Source organism: Ailuropoda melanoleuca, chromosome 5 (assembly GCF_002007445.2).
Source record: "Ailuropoda melanoleuca isolate Jingjing chromosome 5, ASM200744v2, whole genome shotgun sequence".
In the NCBI taxonomy this organism is placed as follows: domain Eukaryota; kingdom Metazoa; phylum Chordata; class Mammalia; order Carnivora; family Ursidae; genus Ailuropoda; species Ailuropoda melanoleuca.
The window spans coordinates 79,085,839-79,110,231 of NC_048222.1; the positions used below are offsets into that span (position 1 = coordinate 79,085,839).

The 24,393-nt window shown below is 48.0% G+C and overlaps 1 protein-coding gene across 4 annotated transcripts in view; it reads right to left on the reverse strand.

Moving 5' to 3' along the window:
• SCARA5 (scavenger receptor class A member 5) overlaps positions 1-24,393 on the reverse strand; it is a 118,727-nt gene that overhangs the window by 86,703 nt on the left and 7,631 nt on the right. For all 4 annotated transcript variants that reach the window (XM_002914411.4, XM_011218660.3, XM_019794316.2 and 1 more), the window contains exon 3: positions 5,076-5,204. In XM_002914411.4, the coding sequence (XP_002914457.1) occupies positions 5,076-5,204 (129 nt within the window). The remainder of the gene's footprint in view (positions 1-5,075; positions 5,205-24,393) is intronic.

The following is a 24,393-nucleotide window of genomic DNA, read 5'->3' on the forward strand; positions in this document are numbered from 1 at the left end:
TTGCAGAATTGAAGAGAGTAGGCAGAATTTTTTTTAAAATTATGTGTAATGCCCTTCCTTGTTCCACAAAGAATTAAGGCAGTTTACACGGATACAGAAAATACAGTAAGATAACAGTAGATGCAAACAAGATAAAAGAAGCATGGGTGAGAGATGCTAAATGGAGGTGGGAAGGAGTCTAACAGAAAAATGCTTTCTGGAAAGTCTATACGGTAGCTGCGGGTGGACCACAGATCTGTCTCCAGGTTTTCATTTTAATTACCTTCAAATTCATACATCTTGCAATGGGATGACAGCTCACTCTCAGTTTGCATTAATTGCCTCTTGAAAACAACTTGAATTACTTTCAGATTCACAGACTCCTTAAGGTGAAAGCAAACTAATTCTTCAAGGCAAGCATACCTCCTTTGGCAACTAAGACAGAAAATTATTTCTGCATGTGTTGACGTTGTGTGATAGAATGGACAAAGTCCTCAACAGCACTCCTACAATGAGCACAGGGGGGAATTTCATGGCACTGCTTCCAACAGGTGGTCCCAACAAAGTCCAAGGGCATCATGCTCTTAATTCCGAGATGCATAATGAAATCAGTAAACTGCCATATAAATGCATATGGGCTCTGAGAACACTGTTCCCTGATTGCAGAATCAAAGAACTGTTTGGAATGAGGTGATCAAAAAAAAGGGTGCTTGGTTCAAATGACATTTGGATCGCTTGGTGTTCGGCTCTGTCCAGCCACTGCGGCTCTTGGGAGTCAGACCGTCCTTTGTGTGAGCAGGCGCCCCTCTGGCACACGGCATTAGCTACATCGCACTGTCCTAATGTGCGTGTGTGCTCATGATTTTAAGCCCTCCCGGAGTAGAAATCACATCTCATGATTCTTTTTATTCCCATGCTATGGACTGAATATTTGTGTCCTCCCAAATTCATATGTGGAAATCCTAACCCACATTACCTAATCTAACCCATTTCACAGGAACTCTCTCTGTTCCAGTTCTGTAGTCTATGTTGCCATAAAACTCCAGCTTCCCACAAAATCAGAGACTGAGATGTTTGCACTTCCCTTTTCTGCTATTATGTTTTCACAGCAGGAATTAAAATTCCTGAGTAATGTCTTGACAGGAGAAGGGTGGAAGTTGTTGTTCTTCATGACTACCCTTTGCCACCACAGTGATGTCCCAGAATAGTCATGAATAACAGTGAACCTCCGCTAACCCTTTCACTCCATCACATCCACCCTAAAGCGCTGGACCAAGGACCTCGTAACCCCATGACCATCCAATCTCAACTGTCTCGTTCATGAACTTAAGCCTGATGGTCGATACTGTCAAAACTGGAGCAGAACAAAAACATAATATGGAACCATCAGCCCAGGTAATAAGCAATGGGTTGAAGAAACAGAAAGTCTTAGAGGAATTTGGGGGTGGGAAGAAGGGATGGATGCAGCCTCCTTGAGAGATGTTGGAAAGCTGTGTGCATAGAACCTGGCGATATTGTGGGAATATCAGGAAAGCGCCTAAGAGGACGCTGGTCAGGAACGGGTGGGTGGGTAGGTGGTGGGTAGAAAGCCCAACTAAGAAAATAGTTCAGGTGAAAATAATTTAAATCCCGATGGCTGGGTCAGACAGGGGAAGCCAGGATGATGCGTAAACACGAGGTACAGTATTTGCTTTTTATTGCAAATACTTGGATAAAGAGAGGAACAGAGAGAAGTCTCATGTGAGGTTTTATAAGAGTAAAATTGTTATGTAGTTAAGATTATAATTTCATAATATTGAAACACAGTAAGAGCACGCATGTGTCCCCCGGTCATTTTTTACTAGTCAGTTATTCAGACATGGCACTTGGCTGCAGTGGATGATTTTGTCATCCAGTGGTAGGATGCATGAGCTCTGTGTCGACAAGGAGGTTTGAAGTCTGAGAGTGGTTCAGACAGAACTCCTCCTGTCTCAGTCAGGGCTATAGTCAGTCTGGGCTACTATAACAAAATACCACAGACTGGGTGGTGTAAACAACAGACATTTATCTGTCACAGTTGTGGAGACTGGGAAGTCCAAAATCAAGGTGTGGGCCAACTGGGTTGTTGGTAAGGGCTGTTTTCCTGGCTTGCAGATGACCCCTTTTCTCTGTGTTCTCACATGGCAGATCTCTCTCTCTTTCTCTCTCTCCCTCTCCTCTACCTCTCCCTTCCCTGTCTCTTCTTATAAGGACACTCATCTCATCATAAGGGCCCTACTCTCATGACCTAATAATCTCCCAAAGGCCCCACCTGCAAATACCATCATACTGAAGGACAGGGCTTCAACATATAAATTGGAAGGGGGGGCACGATTCAGTCCTTAGCACCTCTTGTGCAAGGCGACCTCAGCAGGTAAAGAAGAACATGTTCTGTCCAAGATGGGGAAGCAGCCACAGCAGAACTCATAACAGAAGGCCAGGCAAGCTCTGGTTTACACTGAATCATAAATCTCCCCATTGTATCAGTATTTTCATAAAAGGAGCATCACTGGAGGTCTTCAGTCAGGGTAATCTGAAGAAACTTCCTACCTAAGGTCGGGCAGGGGCTCCTTAAAAAACCATAGACTTGCATGGTGCACTGGGTGTTATACGCAACTAATGAATCATCGAACTTTACATCAGAAACCAGGGGTGTACTGTATGGTGACTAACAGAATATAATAAAAAAAATTTTAAAAAAAGAACTATATCCTAAACTGAAAAAAAAAAAACCCATAGACTTGTCTATCACATTCCCAAGTCCCCTCCCTAGGGGAGAGGCAGCTGGTGACTATATTTTTCACTGGCCACCTTCACTGAACCCCTCCCAGAGGCCCACATGATTTTCCAGACAAGAACCTGAGGAGGGGACAGTGGCCATGGCCCAGAGCCAAGAGACAAAGTATGATGCTCTGTTTCATCAGATTAATTCTATCCACCCCAAACTGCCATGCCACACAGGCAATCTGGTACCCAGAAACTTCAGGCTCCAAGGTCATCATAATGACCAATGTCCTCCGCAGGTTTCCACCCAGAACAGCTACGGAAGCGTGGCAACACGTTGGTTAGATTGGAAAACCATGTTCCATCCACCCTTCCGCAACTTCCAGGATGTCATCATAAATCCCATTCAACCTCCAAGTTGACTAAGCCAGGAGAAAAGTCTTTCTGCATCATGCCAGGGAGCACTACTTGTTAGGAACTCTCCTCTGTTTTGAATGGGAATCTGTCTCCTTACAAAAGCCACCCATTTGTCTACTTCTACCCTCTGAGGCCACACAGAACACGCCTGTTCTTTTCCATATGGCAACCCTCCAGGCACCAGAAGAGAACCTTCCTTCCCTGGCAGGTCTTCTCTTCCCAAGAGATGATGCATGTCCAGGCCTTCCAGGCTCCAGAGACCAGCCCCAGGGTCCCCATCTGTCTGGTTCTCTCTTCCAGACCCTCTTCTGTCACCTAAAAGTTCCTATTCAGCAGAGAGATTGTAATACCATAGCCTGGTTTTCCTGCTGGGCTGAAACAGTTTCCAAAAATTCTGGAAATTTGTTATGGTTGCGGCTGCCAAGACCACAAAACCCAGATCCCAATCTCCCACTGAGCAGCCCAAGAACATGTTCAAATCATCCTCTGGCTGGATATTATCCCTGGGTCCTTGAGATGACTCATGATTTTCTCTCATTGTTGCTGTTGGCCGCCCCCCCCAACCCCCAGATCAATGGATGGTGGGACAGACACCACCCCTAATGATGCCCTTTGCCCTGAGTGTAGAACCCTGAAGGTGAAGGCAGCATTGAACATCCCATCACGGGCCCAGCTGACTATGCTCACTTGACAGAAAGTGAGACAAGACCAGTGAGGTCCTGGGCATCCGCCTCATGATTTCCAGCAAAGGGTCATCTGTAAGTGCTTAACCTCCAGATCCCTGTCCTAGAGTTAACTCAAGGACCCCACCCTCAACATTCTAAGTCATCTCAGCCTGGCCAGCAGCCTTGCTCTGACCAACCCCCCTCCAAGCAACACCCACACTTCCACCACGTGCGCCTCTTCTAGATTACCACAGCGTTTGTTGTGTCAACACACAGTCCCCATCATCATCCCTATCACATTCTACCTTAGGACAAGGCTCTATCTGTATGCCTCCGCTTTGTCTCCCAACTGGGCGTTCCTTGAAAGAAGCCCATGGATCTTATTTAGCTGTGTCTCCACTCCTAACATGAAACCTGACGCAAAGTAGGGCACTCATGTAGGACAGGTGAGGCTGAAATAAACTGATCCCTTGGCTTTCCTTTGTCAACACATACATACCTCCTTTGAGAAAGGTGGGAATTGTGCACCTCTCCCTCTGGGCGGGAGTCAGAAGAGACCACCACAACCTCTGTCCCTATCTGTTTCACCACCTCCATCACAGTGGAGTAACCTGTGAGTGGTGAGCTGGGCTGCTCAAAGCAGGGGGTCCTCCATTTGATCCCTTTCTAAGTCCATGAGCTCTGCATCTTCTTGCTAGAGAATGTGCTCCCAACTCCAGCTTATGACCAGCCTGTCTTGCAGATGGAAACTGGGGAGAAGAATCCAGCTGGACTGGGGCAAACCTACCCCACCCCCAGTAATTGCAAAAGGGCAGCAGGTTTATTATGACTGATTAGCCTCAGGAGCAAAATGTCTCATGACCATTTTCATCACCCCAGGAAAAGGGTCTTAGCTTGCTCTATGCAAACCACAGCACAGAGATCCGGGGAGGGCCAGTGAGATGCACAAGTCACACAATGATGTGAGAAAAGTAAGAAGCCACTGGGAGCAGCTAGGTCTCTGCTCCTAGACTCAGAGATTTCCCAAAATCACATAGCCCCTGCCTACTCCTCATCCCACATGAAATGGACAATGCTGCCAAGAGTTGTGCTGGTCTAAAAGACCAGCCATCTTCCTCCTTCATGGTTTCCATGGTGACAGAGGCAGTGTTTGGGCTTCTGACTGTGGAAATGAAGAGCAGAGGCTCCAGCTCTCCAGTTCTCATCTGCTCTAGCCCTCTCCCCACCTCCTGCTGCATCCTTAAAGACTACGACAGGAAAGTGTGCACTTACCTGCTAAGATGAAGATGCCCACGAGAATCAGGAACACCAGCAGGTAGAGCCCGAGGACAGCATGCTTCAGGGCTGACAGGGAGCCCAGCTGAGTGCAGCAGCCACCCGTTCGTCGCTTGTGGCATGGACCTAGACAATAAGGGTGAGAAGAAGAGGGGAAAATAAAAAACTTGAAAACCCCACAGCATGTTTTTTTTCTTTTGGTCTCATCTTTCCTGCTGCATGGAGATGTTCACATGGAACCTCTCATACACCTTCTGTACATCTGTAATGCAGCTGTAACGATGGGGAACTTTCCAGAACATGACAAGCTTTTGAGCTTCTGGCTCTCCTCCCACCTTCTGCATTCATAAACAAGCCAGATAGGCATGTCCACAGTTCGTCACGTGCCCAACAAACCCACCCTCCTGGAGCCAGTCCAAGCAGCAGAGAAAACGCAAATAGGCTGAAATATGTGTCCTTTACAAAGCATCATTGTCCTGTGGGACTCAGAGAATATGGAGAAAATTTAAAACAGGGGTTGCAAACTTTAACTTCTACAGTGGCCGGGAAGGGATGGAAATGAGCAAAGTGGGCCATGTGGGCCTGGGGAACCTAACGGCATGTGCCCAATGTGGAAGAGGTTGCGATGTAGGAGTAAGGGCCAGGTGTTGCCAGGCACAGAATTTTCAAGACAAGCCAGAAGCGATTTTGAGAAATTACTCTACTTTTAAAGTGTTGACAACAACAACTAATAATAATAATAATAATAATAATAATAATAATAGAAAACAAAAAACTTACAAAACACTAGGGAGTGTAAACAAAACACACTTACATGCCAGATCTGACCACCAGTTAGCAACCACAGGTTTAGATTAACAGGAAGCCACAGTAACCTCATTCTGCGAAACTACACCAGGCTCACAGGGTCCTGGCCAGTACGGGACAGCAAAACATCAATGTTCTACTGGACCTTGTGGATCTTTTAGTCCAACCTCTTCAGTTTACAGATAAAGGATGCCAAATGTTAGCGGCAAACCCTAGGTGAGGGCAGGGGTAACCCTGACTTCTGATCATCTTTCAGCTGGACTCCTCCTTCAAGGCAGGCTTCTCAGATGGCCTGTGCAGAGGCCGGAAGCAACTAACTTCCATCTGCTATGTCAACTGACAGTGGAAAGGAAGAGATGCTGTCCTGCCCTGACTCCCAGCAGGGCAGGTAGCAATCGATAAAGGGCATTTTTTTCAAAACATGCATGCCTCTATTATGCTTATTCTCCTTCTCCTATGAGGGACAATGTTGCTGAGTAAGTGGAGAGTGCTAGACATGGAGGAAGGTGTGGGAGCAGAAAAGCTTGAAATAATTGAACTTTGAGGTGTTTTAAAGATGGCGCAATGTTTACAATTCCTTGGCAACTGTGGGTTTGCAAGCAAGATGTTTCAGGGGCAACTCATTACCTCTCAGGTACTGTGACCACCTCTGGGGCCTTCAGGAGGTTTGGTTACCGGGAGGGAGAGGACGAGTGACTACATTGGTGTCCTGGCTCCCCAGAGATAGTGTTGAGTGAAGAACATTTTCCCACTCATTTACTCCATTTCACTGAAAATACTGCTGCTAAAACAGCTAAGTAGAACTATTGTGTAATATTTCCTTAAAACATCAGGTACAATTTGGAGCGAGTTGTTAAAGAAATACAAAGTCAAACAGCATTCTCATCAACCCTTAACTGTTAGCAAATTTTGAAAAGTTAACCTGCTTTTCCAGTAAGACTTGAGCAGAGTATATCTTTTCAATTTCCCCTAAGTCTCCTTTTCTAGGATGTTCTATCCCTTTTACACAAGAGAATCTGAAGGCTTCTAATTGCGTCTCACCTTTTGTTGTTGTTCTCATGAGAGCTGCTAGCTCCCTGGTTGCAAATTACTAGAGACAAGGCTGTTTTCCTAGAGAGTCAGAATGGTAGGCACGGCATGGAATACTACACAAATATGAGTTCTTGTTATCCTGACAGTTGTCCCAGCTCTCCTGCTCTATGCCCTGCTTCCTCTTTAGATGATGACAGTGCTGCTGCTGATGACAGTGGCCACCTAACTGCCACGAAGCATCAGAAGATGCCCAGGCTGAAATGCCATTATCCTTATGTTTATCCCCAGCCAGTCTTGGGCTCTTCCTTCATTGCCTTTGTTGGGGCAAACTGCAATGATACAGCCCTATTTTTTCCCATCAAGAAAGAAGAGTTCCCTTCCCCTTTATCTGAGGCTTCTGTTTGACAGCCAGCACCCACTGGTGACAGGTCCCTTCATCAACTAACACACAACACAGGCCTTCTTAGAGAGATTCGCGGGTTTTGTTGTTGTTGTTTGTTTTGTTTTTTAGCAAGACTCAACTTTGTACATTGAACAAAATCTGCCTTCAGTAGAACATATAAGAATTTCAAACAGAGGTTTTCCACAAATGCATTAGACAAGAAGAAAATGAATGATCCTGGCAAGATAGCTAGAGAATGTGATTGTAAGGGAAAAAAGACAATTTAGGAGAAAGGCAAGTTATTTAGTCTGCTTAAAACATATTTACTGGTTCATTCCCCCTTCTGTTATGGACTCTGGGAAACAAACTGAGGGCTTCAGGGGGAGGGGGTGGGGGATTGGATAGGCCGTGATGGGTATTAAGGAGGGCAGATATTGTATGGAGCACTGGGTGTTATACGCAAACAATGAATCATGGAACACTACATTAAAAATTAAGGATGTACTGTATGATGATTAACATAACATAATAAAAAATTTTAAAAAATAAAATAAAATGAAATAAAAAAATAAATAAAAACATATTTACTGACTTTTTAATTTAATGTGGCAGCAGCATGTTAGCTGGGTAAACCATTCAAATTATTTAGGCTTAGTGGAAGATTAAAAACACTCCAAAATGATACAGTCAGTAAAACCAAGGCAAAAAGTATGTTCATTAATTTGTTTAAAAAAAAGAAAGAAAGAAAGAAAAAAAAAGGAAGGGAAAGAAAAGAAGAGAAAGAAAAGAAAAGAAAAGAAAAGAAAAGAAAAGAAAAGAAAAAAGAAAAGAAAAGAAAAGGCAAGACAAGACAAAACATGGAGGATGCTTACATGCATATCACTAAGTGAAAGAGGCCAAACTGACAAGGCCACAGGCTGTATGCGTCAATATCACATTCTAGAAGAGGAGGGGGTTAGAGGGGGAGCACATAGGATTTTTAGGGTGGTGAAACTACTCCATATTATACTATAATGATGGATACATATAATTGTCTGTTTGTCTAAACCCACTGAATACACAGCACCAAGGGTGAACACTAATGTCAACTATGGACTTTGGGTGCTAGTGATGTGTCAGTGTAAGTTCATCAGTTCTAACAAACGTACCACGCTGGTGGGGGATGTTGCTCTTGAGGGACCCTGTGCGTGTGTGGAGGCAGGGAATATATGGGAATGCTCTGTACTTCCTGCTTAATTTTGTTGTAAACCTAAAACTACTCTAAAAAATAAAGTCTATTTAAAAAAAAAAGTAGTGCTGACTTATGGATTATTGGGTTAAAAACTTTCACAAGCATTTATCGACCACGCACTATTGATTGCTCTACTGCAGTAGCCAGCCTTCAAGATGGCCCCCGACGATTCCTGCCCCCTTATGCAGTCTCCTTCTGCACTGCGCCAGGATTCGGTTGGTGTGACCCATAGAAGTGATAGTGTGTCACTTCTGAGATTACACAAAAACCACAGTGGCTTCTCCTTACTCACTTTCCCTCTCTTGGAGCACCCATTCAAGGGAAAGCCGGCTGTATGTCATGAACACCCTATGAAGAAGCTACTTGATAAGGAACTGAGACTGTCAGCCTACAGCCAAGTGAGTGAGCCTGGAAGCAGATGCACCATCAAATCAAGCCTTCAGATAACCACACTCTGGCCAAGATCTTGCCAGCAGTCTCATGAGAGCCCATGGGCCAGAACCAAGCTAAGTTACTCCCAGATTCCTGCCAGATTATATTATATGTAAACACATATATATGTAAACATATAATTTTGATCTCAAAATGTAGACAAAATCTTGGCTTTCCCTGCACACCCATGGATTCCTCAGAAACTGGGAAGATAATAAATCTTTGTTGTTTTAAGCTGCTAAGTTTTGGGGCAATTTGTTATGCAGCAATAGATAACTAATACACTTAGGATGGACAGTATAAAGGGCAAAGATGACAAGCTGCACGAGGGAGAGACAATGAAGGCCTGGTTGCCTCCACCTTCCCAGTTCCTAGCCCTGTGCCTGGCATGCAGTAGGCATTTAAAATATTTGTTGAATGAGAAATCAAAATGGCCGCAGCCCTTCAGATGCTCACATCTGAGGGGAAGACACATCAACAGGCATCCATTCCACGGGTGTGAGTGAAGCAGGTATGGAATAGAGAGACTGCACGAGTACAGTGTTGCGCGGCAGAGACAGTGTTTCATTCTGTGTTGGGACGTGGTCCCAGAGTCTGCACAAAGAAGGCAGCCACTCAGCAGGGCTGAGAAGGACAGGCCTTCCTAGATGAGCTAAAATCCATTTTCTTTCCCGTCAGGGTCGTCTTCTGATTTACAGCTACGACAAATTTAAAAATTGTGACTTTAAGAAGAAAAATTTCTCCCTCCATGTGAGAACAGTTATGAGCAAAGCACCAGGCGAAGCTGTTAGTTATTAAACAGAGCTGTTGTTTGCAGACATGGTCGCACACAACACCAGATTGAGGGAGAAAATGGCACACACACAAACAAACAAAAAACTCTTCTAAGATCTAGAGGAATCAAGCGAAAGGTTTTTCCATCTTGCAGTGGCCTCCAGAAGTGAGGGTGGCTTGGCAGGAGGTGGGAAAGCCAAAAGAAGGGGGCTTGGAGAGGGCATGGCCAGTGGCTCCAAGGAAACAAATAGAGACGAAAAAATAAATGCAAAGTGACTTGCTGAGTGGGCCCCTGAGTGCCAGGCTGGAAGCTGTTGTGCATCTCAGCATGGGGCCTATGGTTTCCTGATCAGCTGGGAGCAGATAGATGGTTTTCCCACCTGCAGACATTCGGCCTGCATGTTGCTTGCACGATTCTGCCACAGCCCAGTATCTCTGGGCTATTATTTAATTCGTGGCTCGTTGATTTTGAACTTTTATTTGTGAAGGAAATTTCATATCATGGAAAGTGGAAAATTAGTATCTTCCTATTCCACATTAAAACAAATCCCTAGCTGTTAAAATAACAAATTTACATCTGTATATCATTTAAAGTCCTCTTGAGTATGACTGTACTGTATATAGCCACATTCTGAGGAACACTGACTTCAGTAAGAGTAATTAAATCACAATATGACAACCTGCAAGATGAATTTGATTTCATTTATAGAGAAGAAAAACCAAATTTTTTTAGACATTCAAGATTAAGAATACTCTAGGGGGGCCTGGGTGGCTCAGTTAGTTAAGTGGTTGACTCTTGATTTTGGCTCAGGTCATGATCTCAGGGTCCTGGGATTGAGCCCCACACTGGGCTCCCAGCTCAGAGCCAAGTCTGCTTGAGAACTCTCCCTCTCTCTCTGCCCCTCCCCCTGCTTGCACTATTTCTCTCTCTCTTTCTCTCTCTCATAAATAAATCTTTTTTAAAAAAGAATACTCTAGAAGGTAGAACATTAGGAATTAGGTGCCACTGAAAGAGCGATGTCAGAACCTTGCACACATTGCTACAATAACCTTATTATGCACAATCGTCTATTTACACCTGTTTGCCAACTTGTCTAAAAAGTCCTCTGGGGGCAAGGTGTATCTCATTGACTGCTCTCTACCCATCAACCAGCACACAGCAGAACCACAATACGGTTCTTTGCAGACATGAAGACGTGTAAGGCATTCATTTTTGCTGCAAAGTTCCTGTCTTACATTTGTCTTATGAGAATACTCAATACATTTCTGTTGGCTGCGAAAACATATTTTTGAGCAAAATTTTGATCTTAAAATTAAATTAAACGATATTTTGGCTTTCCTTGCTCACCCATGATGTCAGATTGCCACGTAGTGCCCACATAGGTAAATTTGTGAGAGCAATTCATTAGGGTTGACCTGACGCTAATCCTGGCTGAGAAGTATAATCATGCATGGAACTTCTTAGCCATCCTGGGGCCTAAGCCCCACCCGTGGACCTTCTGATTCTGATTCTAGATGAAATCACACACCCATGCCTCAGAGATACACAGTTCTAGAGTAAGGCATTTGTCATATCAAAAAAGAATGTGAAGACACATTCTTGGAAAATCAATGAAAAGACTTACTATTATAAAAGCTTAGTTTAGATTTTTAATTTTGATTTCTTTTTAATGAGACACATTCAAATGAGGTCCTCTCAAACAACTTTATTATTCCCAGATTAAAATTGTGAAGGGTTCCTTTTGATCATGGGAATGAGAGTCTCCCCGTCCCCCGCTCCCCCCCTCAAATAGTTTTGGCTGAAGTACTGTCTGCTGAGGGTGGGGAGGTGCACGGGAGCAACGGTTAAAGAACAGAAAAGGAATATTTATCTCTAAGCCACTCAACCCCAGACAGCTGAGCTGAGAATGCCTCGGGAGACGGTCCCTGGTGTCAGGGACACTATGATGGGAGCCTTGGCAACTCTGGTCCCCATTTCCTCACACACTCTGTAGGGGTAGGTTCAAAGCCCGCCTCCGTCTCCTGTTAACTGTGAGACGTGGGAAAACATTCTGAGCTATCCCCATCATCAGTTTAATCTTTCCTTGAAAAAAAGAAGTTTTCAATGTCTTAATCATAAGTTTAGAGCATTCAGGGAGTTATGAGTTTGAATTATTTTCCTCCCATTTAAAAAAAAATACAAATTGATAAAAATGAGTATTTACTTCTTTTCAAAGAACCGGGTTCTAACCAACATAAGAAACAGGATGCAAGTGATTTAATGGTCACCTACTTCAGTTTTACCAACAACAAACACTTAGTCATTTTCCTTTTGTTCTCTTTGGTCCCGCAGCTCATAAATAGTAGGTGGAAATAAGGGTTGATTGCTGGGAGGGACCTCGGGGCTCATCTCATCCAAGGATCTTGTTAAAACCACCCAAGGCTGACTTCATCATCCTCATTCTGGTTACTCACCACTCACATTGTTCATTGTAACAGGCAGCCCCGAATAACCTCTGCCTTTGAAGCTGCCATCCCTTTCTGGCTTTAATGGGCACTACTGTTTACTTTCCCTCTTTAATGGGCACCACTGTTTACTTTTCCTTGGTGAAGGGAAGAGGAGGGTGTGAGGCACAGATATTGTGGGGGAGAGCCATGCACCTGCACTTGAACCTGACCTAAGTCTGGAGGGTCCTGAACCACTAGCTGCGGTGCAGTGAACACCAGTCACCTGTGCCCGGTGGAACCACAGACCTGAGTCCCTGAGGCAGATGACCCAGTGAGGGAGGCAGGCAAAGGTGACCGTGGTCTTTTGCGTGATCAGATGAGTCTGAGACTTTCACGTCTATTTCTAGGAAAGAGAGCCGGGTGGAAGGCAGGATGGCCAGAGCTAATTCGGTTTAGATGTTGTGATGAACTAGGACAGTTTCTTCTGGTACTTCTGGAGATATCTTGTAATTTTGCAATGTCCCTGCAATATTTGTTATTCTTCTCAGCCCCTATCTATTTCCCAAGTCACTCTGCATAAAGATTCTTGAAAACAATTAAGGGCTTGTGTGCTTATTTTCAGCCGGAGGAAAGTGGGAGGAGGAAGGGACTCTGGCTGGGGTGCTATTATTTTGCAGTTGGGCTGAGGAATGGAGAGAGAAAGCCAGGTGGGAGGGGAGATGAGGGCAGTCAAGGTGAGCTGGCGGGTCACGGGGACCCAGGAGGAAGGGAGGGGCCATGGAGTCCCCAGGAAGCAGAAGTGGGTCCTGGGCCGGTAGAAGATGCCCCCACTCTTGCCTAGCATGGCAGTGTGTGGATTGGAAGGAATGTTGTCAGTGCAGTCACTCAAACAGCAGGCTCAGGGTTCTGCCTAGATTCCAGCCAAAAAGACACTCCTCTTACAGAGTGGCCCTGGGTCCCTCTTGAAAAGATTCCCAATTTTTCTCCTGGCCCCTTGTCAGAGGAAATAAATCATCTGATGATGTGTTTGCAATGTGGGAGCCAGGGCTCAGCTCTGTTAGGTTTTAAGTCACTACTCTTCCCAGGTCACTAGTGGAACCTCCCTCCCATTGCCTGGTCGCCTCGGTCTGGTGAATTGGTCCAGCCTCAGGGCAGGAATGGATACATTTAACACCCCCTGTCTCATTCCCCCAACTCCCCCAGTTGAGCTGGGAGGGCCATCTGGGTGTCTGGTTTAGAAGAGGAAGGCCACCTGTACGGGACTGAGCTGGAAGTGTCCCCGAAGCCTCTGTGGCCTCTGCTGGAAAACAGAGCTAGCTGAGCCCCAGAAGGGGGTTCAGTGGATCTGAGTGAAGATTTTGGACCTCATATCCACTCACCCTTGTCACTGGGTAAGGCCTGGAACTAGCAAGAGTGATCATGCATAGAGCTTTGTTGGGAAACTGACCAATTATGGTACAGGTGCTAATGTGAACAGAATCGTATCCATAAATCAATGAACAGAAATACAGAGGGCCAGCTCTGGGAGAGCAGGGTCTGTGATTCATTTCTGTATCCCACAGGTCCTAGTCTATATAGCACGTGCTCAATTAACATCTATTGGCTATTTGTAGTTAAATGAGACATAATAAACTAAATGCAGACTTGCTGGGTAGCTCAAACCATTATGGAGGCTTTTGTAATAACCATATTTTCTAGTTTCTATATTTGACACATCAACATCTTAGGGCCTTGCTGACTCTGGAGACTGCCCCTCCCAGGGATGGCCCAAATAAAGAAACTCGCCTGCAAGCAAGACTTTCATCTGCAGACCACCCAATCAACTGCCATATGACCACTACTTCCGTTACCACTTCCTCCCTCTAGGCCACTATCCACCTGCCCTATCACCCCAGGGCTGGGTACTGGTCAAGCAGGAACAGCCACAGGTCCCAGAGTCCGCTGAAATTATTCAACCTATTGCATTCCCAAGCTTGCTCACACTGCCTCACCCACCCAACCCCCTCCCGCAGCATGGGGTGGCGTGAGCAACAAACTATCTTTTTTTTTTGAAGAGTTACTTCTTTTTAATTTTTTTTAAAGAGAGAGAAAGGGAGAGAGAGCAAGCCAGTGGGGAGGGGCAGAGGGAGAGGGAGAGAGAATCTTAAGCAAACTCCATGCTCAGCTCAGAGCCTGATGTGGGGCTCCATCTCACAACCCTGAGATCATGACCTGAGCCGAAATCAAGAGTCGGACACTTAAGCAGCTGACCCATCGAGGCCCCCACAAACCATCTTTTCAATGGCAGTCCTACCCTGACATGAATAATAACAAAGCCTACATTTTATTTTATTTTTTTAAAAGATTTTACTTATTCCTGACCACAAAACAGAACTCCTTTACCAGGAGGATTATGGGCAGAGGGCAGGGAAAGGGCATGCTCAACAAGCCAAAGGTCCCAGAGGGGGCCCTGGGCATCTTCAAGGCAGGCGGGCAGGCCCTTCTCACGGCCACATCCATCCACTGGCAAGACAGCACCCTTCTTATCTTTATCCGTCAACACCCTTCAGGGACCCCCAATATAAGCCAATATGTTAAAACCAACTCCCCCTGGACACCCTGGAAATGCTTAACATACTTAAGACGTTACATTTACATCTTTTTTTTTTTTAAGATTTTATTTATTTATTTATTTGACAGAGAGACAGCAAGCCAGAGAGGGAACACAAGCAGGGGGAGTGGGAGAGGAAGAAGCAGGCTCCCAGCCGAGGAGCCTGATGTGGGGCTCGATCCCAGAACGCTGGGATCACGCCCTGAGCCGAAGGCAGACGCCCAAGGACTGCGCCACCCAGGCGCCCCAGGACGTTACATTTACATCTTAATAGGTGTTCTTAAGTTAAGGCTGTGGGGTCATCATAATTCTGGACGGAAGAAATGAATTCCCACACCTGGGAGAGTATGCGGAGGTCGAACGGGACTGGAGGACCAAGACGCCAAGTACAACTCACCAGGCGAGGAGAACAAGGTCAGGCTCACTTTTACTTGTGGACAAACCATGAAATCACCTTCAAACAGAGACACTTTTTAAGAGTGAATTGTGCTCTATTAATCACTATGCAGAAAGAGAGGGCATAAACCCAGACTGAGCAAACTGGGGTGTATGGCCGTCATCGGGAAAGCTTGTCCTCAGTTTCCCTTGCCCTTAGTAATTCTCTTCAGTCTGCCTCTCCTGATCTGATTGCTGCCTCTGCCCCCTTTGGGTCTCTAGTATGTTCTCTCTTCTTAGTCCCTCCTCCACCGGTTAGATTCCCTGTGCTCCCCAAGGTGATAGCTGGATGATAGAAACTAACCCACACCCAGGTGTCAGGAGAAGCCAGCAGCCAGCTCCCTCCCTGCAGCCTCCTCTCAACAGGACTTTCTAAAGACAAGGCTTCTGCGTGGGCACTCGGAACATCTTGGGTTTCTTGACTTGAATGGATCCCAAGCCAGAAAGCAGAAGTGGGAAGGCACGGGGGCTGGGACCATCACACGCCCCCATCAGCTCAGTGAGCCTTCTGTTAACCAGCAACCAAGTCTGCAGGGCTGGACCTGGTCCTCACAGCTGTGTTTATATCTTCCAAACCCCATGGTGGAATCTGCATATGGAGATTAGACTCCAGGCCAGAAGTCTCACGTGGGGGCAGGGGTGCTGGTGAGGGCGGGGCACTTCTCTGACCCTAGGTCCACCTTGAGGTTCGTGTCCCTGTGCTCTTGTCCAAGCCTATTTGCATTTATCTCTATTTCCTGCCAGTGTCACCTCTTGGAATAATGCATTCCATCTGTTTCCTGCATCGCTGCCATTTATTCCCATGGCCCCACCCTAGCTTCGTCATCACCCTGAATGTCTCCACCTCTGAAACCTTAAGCTCCAAAAATCCACACTCCTAGCCCTCACTGCCACCGGCAAGGCTCTGGATATCACAGGGACCCCAATGCCTGGCGCAGGAGGGAATGGGATGAGCTGCACGGAGGGGTGGGGATTAAGGACCCAACAGCTGGTGTGTATTTGAATCTAGGCTTCTCCTCTGACTGGCTGGGTGACCTTGGGCAATTGACCTCACCGATGACCTTACCTTCTCACCCACAAACTGGGGATAATAATACAGACTGAGGTTGAAAGGAGACAATATCCTGAGGACCCGAGCACAGCGCCTGCCTGTGCCACATGCTCACCCAAGGGGGGCCACCGTATGATCACTTCGCTATGACCACTTCTCACCACCCGGCCACCTCCCCGGCCTCCCCTGGCTTCCTCGCCTCCACAGGAGCTAAAATGAACTCCAGAGCTCCTGATGCCGCAGGACGAGGCCCCCACCCCGGCCCACAGACCACCCTGGCGGGCAGAGAGTTTGCCCGAGGACTGCGTGTGCTGCCCTGCCGGTAAGACTCCTCCTACAAACACCGCCTCACCATCCATTTCTGCCCTGAAACCAGCATGACCAGTCTCACCGAGCCCTGGGTCCTGGCTTCCAGCAGCACCACAGAAGCCCCAGAACCCTCAGGACTTTCCATCACCCACGAAAATCCCCAAACAGCCTTTTTTACCCTCCTTTGACCATTTCCCTGCCCAGTTACTGAAACCTTCCCACAGTGCAGCCCTGGACCTCCCAGCCAGTCACCTAAAAAAATCTCTAATTTTGTCACCCTCTGCTCTGGACATTTCTTTCGCTTTCTTCTTTTTGTTCTAATTGAAACCTGTTTCCCTTGTCTTCCCAAGTGTGGCTTTCTCCCTCCCCTTCTCATACAACTGGCCTAAGGGTTCAGTCGGTGTTTTTCTTTGCTCCTCGCTGCTATTTCCAGAATATTCTCTCTCTCGTTTCCCCTCCCCATCTTGGACTCTCACATCACAACTGCACGCTTCTTCTCGTTGCTAAGGGACATCTGCTCACCCTTCCCCTCTCTGCGTTCACTCTCGCTCTCACTCTCGCTCTCTCTCGGTCTCCATTTCAAACTCCTCCTGACCTCTTTTCCTCTCTTGATTTTAACCTCCACCCTGACGCACTTGAAATGTGGCTGGGCCAGACTGAGCTGGGCTTGAAATGCAAAATACACACTGGATCGTGAAGGCTCAAGCATGGAAAAAAAAAACAGAAATACTTCAATCGTTTTTGTATAGTGATTACATATCAAAATGATAATATTTTGGATATATTAGAGCAAATAAAATATATTACTGTATCTAAATTACTTTCATCTGTGTCTCCACCTTTTTGTGTGGCTACTAGAAAGTTTAAAATTGCATATGAGGCTCACATTCCATTTCCACTGGTTTTATCAATAATCAAAACTCTGTCTTAATCTCCATTTCAAATGTCCCACGTTATTACCACCCCTCCTGTCTTCCTGAGGGGGGCTCCCCCAAGAACTTTGACTCTGGCACTCCCTGACTGCACCCTGGACCCTACTGCCTCCCCATACCCTAACCTCCCCAACCACCCCCCCATCTCCCCACTCAGTTGTTCCTTCCCTCCTTGTCCTACTTATATTCCATGATTTGTGCTATTCACCTGCTAGACACACCCTCAATCCCCTTGCCCCTGTCTGGTGTCCTCACACTTGGCAAAACTGAATCTGGTTAGAGCTCACTCTGTGACTGTGCACTCCCATCCACATAGCTGAGCATAGGCGGAAACGGAAAACCACGCCACCATGCTTGCTGGGCTGACTTTAAGCTCATGACCACTAGACCCAAGTGGACCCTGATGTGATCCAGGGGGCTTGCTCCTGTTCCAAGGCCATCCACACACTCATCCCTGGACACCTGTCTCACACCTCCTCCTCTATCTTCACTTTCGCTTTCCCAGTTGAGAAAACAGAAGTAATGAGAAGCGAGCTTTCCTTAAACTCCCTCCATACTGTAACCACTGACCTGGGTCCAGGCTCTAGCGCTTTGCTTTTCCTTTTGTCACCGTAGTCGAACCATCTGTGCTTTTGCCGGAGCCAACTCCCCTGACTCACATCAGATTCCTTCTCATACTTACTCAAGGATGTCATTCCAGCACGTCTATTTAGCCAGTGTTTCCCTCTGCACTGTATCACTCCATCAGCATAAACCATACTATTTCTTCCATCTTAAAATAAAAGTCTTTCTTGACCTCCATTCCCCTCCATTTCTCTGTCCTCTTGTACAGCAGAACTTCTTGGAAGAATCACAGGTACCCACTGCATCCAGTTCTTTTCCTCCTGTTCTGTTCTGAACCCACTGCACTTAGCTTCCTCCCATCCTCGAAAGCAGAGTCTGCATGGGGTCTTCACCCTCTCTTTCAAGACAGACATAATCACTGCACTTTGGCTTCCCTCCCACTCCACTGAAATGGCTCAGAGAGGTAATTGCTGGAAAATCGAACGTCCTACTGCAGCTAGAGGGACCGTCTTAAAATGGATATCAGACCTTATCCTTTCACTGCTTTGAAACCCTTTGCTGGCTTCCCATTGCCTCTAGACACCCAAATTCCTATGGATGCGACAGAAGACCTTCCATGACTCGGCTTTAGCTTCAATATAATTAAGAGCGTGGGCTGTAGAGTCAGTTAATCCTGACTCCAATCACTGTGTATTGAATGTTTGTATCCCCCCAAATTCAGATGCTGCAGCCAACATGATGATAACTGGAGGTAAGGCCTAGGGGAGGTGATCAGGTCATGAGGGTAGAGACGTCATGAATGGGATCCGTGCTGTCATAGAAGAGACCCCAGAGAGCTCCCTCTGCCCTTCCACTATGTGAGGACAGTAAGAAGATGGCCATCTATGAAGAGCCCATCTAAGAGGGTCTTCACCAGACACGGAATCTGCCTGTGCCTTGAATTTGGACCTCTCACCTCTAGAAGTGTGAGAAACAAATGTCTGTTGTTTCGAGGCCACCCAGTCTGGGGTAGTGGCTTAGCAGCCCTAGTGAACAAAGACACCAATCCCTCCTAACTGTGAGCTCAGGCAAGTTAGCAGTTCTCTGAGCCTTGGTTTCCTCATGGATTACTTGGCTATAATAACGGGACTCATCTCACTGGTTGATGTAAGGATCAGATGAGCTCAGACTCGTCAAATGCTTAGAGCAGTGCCTGGCCTAGCAGAGCTCCAAAAGTGAACGTTCATGGCCTCCCACCGCTATCCTTCCTCAGCCTGAGCTCCGTGCTACCTCCCTTCACTGGGAAACCCTGCTCTGCCCTTTCTAGCAGGCACACTGCTGTCTGCCCTTCCATATTTCACTCCAGCAGCTATCCCTGCAGGATGCCTTCCTTCCTCCCCAGGGCAGACTTAGGGCTCCTTCTTCTCCCCTCTACCTACACTTTGCACCCAATTCCATTAGAGCATGAATCAAATTATAATGCAGGATTGGTCTCCCTGTCTGTGTCTTCAGGGGACTTTAAGTGCCTTGAGGGCAGGCACCATGACTTTTAATTTCTGCATACAGCAGCAGCCCCATAAAACCTGTCATCTTTGCATGAATGAAGTCACAGTTGCTTTTGTCTTAAACTCACATCTTGAAGCATTCCTTTACCTGGTACTTAAACGGATTTGGTGAGCAAGAATGTGTGCATTCATTCAACAAGCAACATGGTGCCTGCCGTGTTCAAGACACAGTGCTAGGTGTTGGGAATATTCAGATGAATCCAAGGCAGACAGCATTTGCACACAAGGGGCTTGCCGTCCAGAGGGACTCAAGTGCACACAGCTGCAGCAGAGTGTGAACTGAGGGGCTGACAAGGACCAAGGAGCCCAGGCTAAAGGCCTGGTAAAGAGACAGACAGAAGCCGGGGCTCTAGACTCAGGGGGCAGCTGTCATGCCGCTTATTGTCTGACACCAGAAATCAATACCAGACAAACTTGGGAACAAGGTAGGAATGAAGCTCACCATCCTAGAGACTGAGAACTGAGAATGTGGAGGAAGTAGGGTGCCTTGGGCAGGCCCCAGGGTGGAAGCAGACGAACAGAGGGATGCAACCATACTTCTCCTAAGATCAAACTTGGATGGAGTGCTCAGTATGTATCAGGCACTGTTACAGGGACTGGAAGGGGAATAACTCAGGTAGTCCTACCATAGCCCTGAGTCGGGGGCTATTATCTGATTGTATAGAGGAGGGGAAGCCAAGGCTAAGAACCGGTTCAGGGTTTCCCAGCCAGCACACAACAGAGCTGGAGCTGGAATTCAGCCCGTCTGGCCTCAGAGCCTGTGGTTTTACCACCATGCAATGCCATCCTTGCAACGGAGAAGACAAGGCCATGAAGGATGTTAAGTTTGGACTAAGGTACCTGGGACGAGTGAGGCTATATGTGCTCTGAATGTCTTTCCCACTGGATCACCTCTAGGTAAGTGAACTTTGCACGTGGACCGATGTTGTGCTGGTCTACCGTGAGGAGGGCAGGGGGAGAGCAGGGGACAGACTAACCACAGTGACAGTGAAATGACAGAGGGCAGGGCCATGTCTCATGCCTCCTGGCCCCTCTCCCTGTATGTAGCCAGTGCAAAGCCCCTGTAGAGGGCCTGCAATGCACCTTCTTATTGAAAGATGAGGATGAAAAAATGAATGAATAAATGCATGAATGAATGAGCAAAGGAATAAAGGTCGAGAACCACCTGAGCAGCGTCCCTGGGTGGGAAGAAGTGGGTGATGTGATGAGGAATAGCCATGCCCTGACTCAGCACCCCTCCACTCTCTTCCCACCAATGGCACTGCTGTCACCGCAGACCTCCTCCTAGCAGCCCCGCTCCGGAGTGTGCGGGGCCAGGGGTCAGGTCCATGCCATTGACCTCAGAGCCATCCTCACTGCCCTCACTCCCTAGAGTAATGCCACATGAAATGTGCCGTGGCTAGGGGCTGGGGGCTTGGGTGAAGGAAGGGAGCAGAGGCTCATGTCAGAAGGAGCCCTTGGGGCATCTGGGTGCCTCTCACTCTTCCCTCCATGAGACCCTAGCCTTCCCCGAGAGACAATGAAACTCATCCCTTGACTCTTCTGGTGGCACACCGCAGGAAGGCCCTTGGGAGCCTACTACCTCTGATCGGGGTGGGGAATGGACAGACTCACATATGCCCCAGAACTAGCGGCCCTCAGGATCTAGAACATTTCTTACAGATTCTACTAGTTGGCGACCAGGACTAAAAGAATTGGTTTGATTTCCCTGAAAATCTAGGCTTCATGAGGGAGCCCACTAACCAAAACTCTGCTTTCTTCAGCAGAAGGTAAGAACCAGCCTTAAGATACCCTGAGAAGTGATGTGGGTGTTTCCTGGGAGACCCTGGGGGGACTGCAGTTGCTCCTGATCCCGTCCCTTTTCGCTCTCCTTCTTCCTCACTTCCCCAGGATTTGTAAGGGACTCCGCAAAGGGCAGGGACGTGAAGTGTGTATCTAGACTGTACTGTGCACAAGGTGCTTTACCTGGGTTATGCCACCTGATTCTCCCAGGGCTCCTGTGAGGTAACATTATTCCCATTTTGCAGATGGGGACACTGAGGATTAGAAAGCCAAGGCCCTTGAAACAGGTGGCCCAGACAAAATACAACACTTTGTAGGATTTAATCAAGAAATATATGCAAAGTGCAGCCAGGGTGTGAAATGCCCACGAAGGCTAGAGTGGTGCCATCTGGATGCAACCACCTCAGCCCCCGGGGTCAAGGAGGGGAACAACTGCTAGAACCTGTAAGGAGAAAACCGTGGGGAGAGGGTGGCTTATAAAGGGCTGTGACCTTGGGTGGAAGGACACAGGCAGCCAAAGATGTCCCGTTAAGGCAGGACCTGGGGGGAATAAATACTCCACCCTCCCGGTCTTCCAACCTTCCACCTCCTGCCAGGGCTGCCCGTCTCCCCCCCCATGGCCAAACCAGCGAGGCAGAGAGCAGGGTGAATGGTGGCCTGTGGGAATGAGGGAGGGGGGCTCAAATACAAGACACCCTTGCGCGGAGACCAGACCCGCCAAACTGCAATGTCCGGGCTCTTGTCACCTCCCCAGGCTGTTCCCCATCTTACAGAGGGACAGCCCATTGGCCAAGAGAGACCCAGGACCCAGACCCAGCCTGGTCACCCGACGACCACAGACAGATGGAGCAGCGCTTTGCACAACCCCGAGAGCACCACGGCACCGCACCAGTTAATACCTCGGCTCTCCTCCTGCTCCAGTGCCTGATTCTCCAACCTGTAGAGGCGGTGGACACCCCCCCCCCCCCCCCCCCCCGGCNGAGCTGTGTAAAGATGAACCAGGGCGATCTGATTGATGAGAAGGAAGACGAGGGGGTTCCCCAAGGAGAATAATTTAATTTTATGGGGAATGAACGCCGGAACGGGGGGCTCAGGCCCTACACTCAGCCAGCAGCCTGGCTACAGGCGTCTGGGCGCAGCCAGGAGCATGTGTAACTCATTACCTCCGCGAGCCTCCCATTTGCGCTACAGGATGACGCCCGAGCGTGGTGGAGTGCCTGAGGCCGCGGGGTGAGCATGACTACAATATTTTTCTGACACTAACACCTCTCTCTGGCCCTCAGGAAGGGCCGCGGAGGAGCCAGCCCCAGCCAAACACCACCCCCACCCCGCCCTCCGCCTTCACCTCCTGGCGCCAGATGAAGAGCCCTACAGCTACGCAGGCAGGAAAAGAAAGGCTGCCCCGCGGAAGGTGAGAGCAGAGGGGAAGAGGAAGGGAAGAGGGGGAGAGGGGCAAGCAGGTCCAGCCGGCCCCCATTTGGGTTTCTGTTCAAAGGGAGCTAGAAGTGGTCATGGAGGTCACAGGAGGCTGGGCTCCCGGACCTTGGAGGTCACCTTCTGCCATCAGCCCTTCCATGCAATTCCAGCAAGACATGTGGAGCCGAAGCTATCCCCCCCCATCCCCCCCGGTGGGACAGAGGGGAGGCTGTCCTGCCCTTGGGGCCTGCCCAGCAACTGGGGGGCTCCGTTGGGGATGCCGACAGCTCAGACCCAAGGGAGGAGGCAGTGTCCTGAGACAAGGCCCAAGAAGGGGTGCAGAGGGGGTAGAGGTCCCAAGACGTGGGGAGCAAGGGGTGTGGGAGCGCGCCTTGAAGGCTGTGGGGATGCAGCCTGCAGGAACTGGGCGAGATGGCCTCTTATGGAGGGCCCCTCCCCCTCCCTTCCTACCTGCTACAGGGAAAGAAGGGGAGAGATAAAGACAGGGTGGGAGGGAAAGAGAAGACAAGTTAGGAAAGGGGGGGAGGGAGGGGGGATAGGAGAGGAGGGGGATTCTCAGTGCATCACCTCTGAAATAACAAGTTTACGCCCTAACGTCTTTCAAGTCCCGCCTGCATTCAAGTCTGAGTCATACCTTAATATCCGGGCTGCATTTCTGCGACTTCGTTTCCCCAGATCCTAATAACCCCAGAGCCAAGAGTAGCACCGCCCCTCTTCCGCATCTCCTTTCCTTCAAGGGGAAAATCCTGGAAGGGACTAGGAGCCCCTGCAAGGCCTACCAGACATTGCAGTTTAAATCTACTCGGGCCTCCCTCCCTTTTCCCATCTCTGTCCATCCTGTGCTTTCCCAACAGCCTCCTCCCCCCCACAGCCCTTCCTCTCCCTCTCCAGTTACACTCTCCAGAGATGAGGATCAAAGAACAAAATCCTGGGGAAACAGATCAAATCTGGCTTGAATTTCCCCAAGTCAGAGCTCACCGATTTCCTCTTAGAAATGAAAGGGAAGGGGGAAAAAGTCAAACCAGAAACCCACAAGCTTAGGTGGCTGATTTCATCTCAACACTGGTGTCTCTGGGGTCCTCACGCCATCCCCGCGCCCATGCCTGGAGGCCAGATCATTCAAGAGTGGGGAAGACCACACAATTTAGAGATCAGGCTTAGAATATATTTGTTTTGCCACCTTTAGATTTCAAGGACCCAATGTCCATTCATTCATTCATTCATCCAATAAATAATTAGTGAGCACCTACTATGTGCCAGGCTTAAGAGACACCATTGAACAAAAGAGAAGTGCCTGCCCTTGGCAAGCCTATATTCCTCCCTCAAGGAACAGATGGTAAATGATAAACATAATAAATAAGAATTACATAGTGCCTTAGGGGAAATAGGACTATGGCGTACAGGAAAAAGAGAAACAAGGAAAGGGGCTGTGGGTGCAAGGGGCAGGAAGCCTAATGCGGAAGGTGATATTTGAGCAAAGACTGGAAGGAGGTGGAAGAGCAACCTTCTGGGGAGCAGAGGCCCCAGGTGAGTATGCCAGCAGGGTCAAGGTGAACGTCAGCAGCCTCCTTGGCCACTGTCAGCGC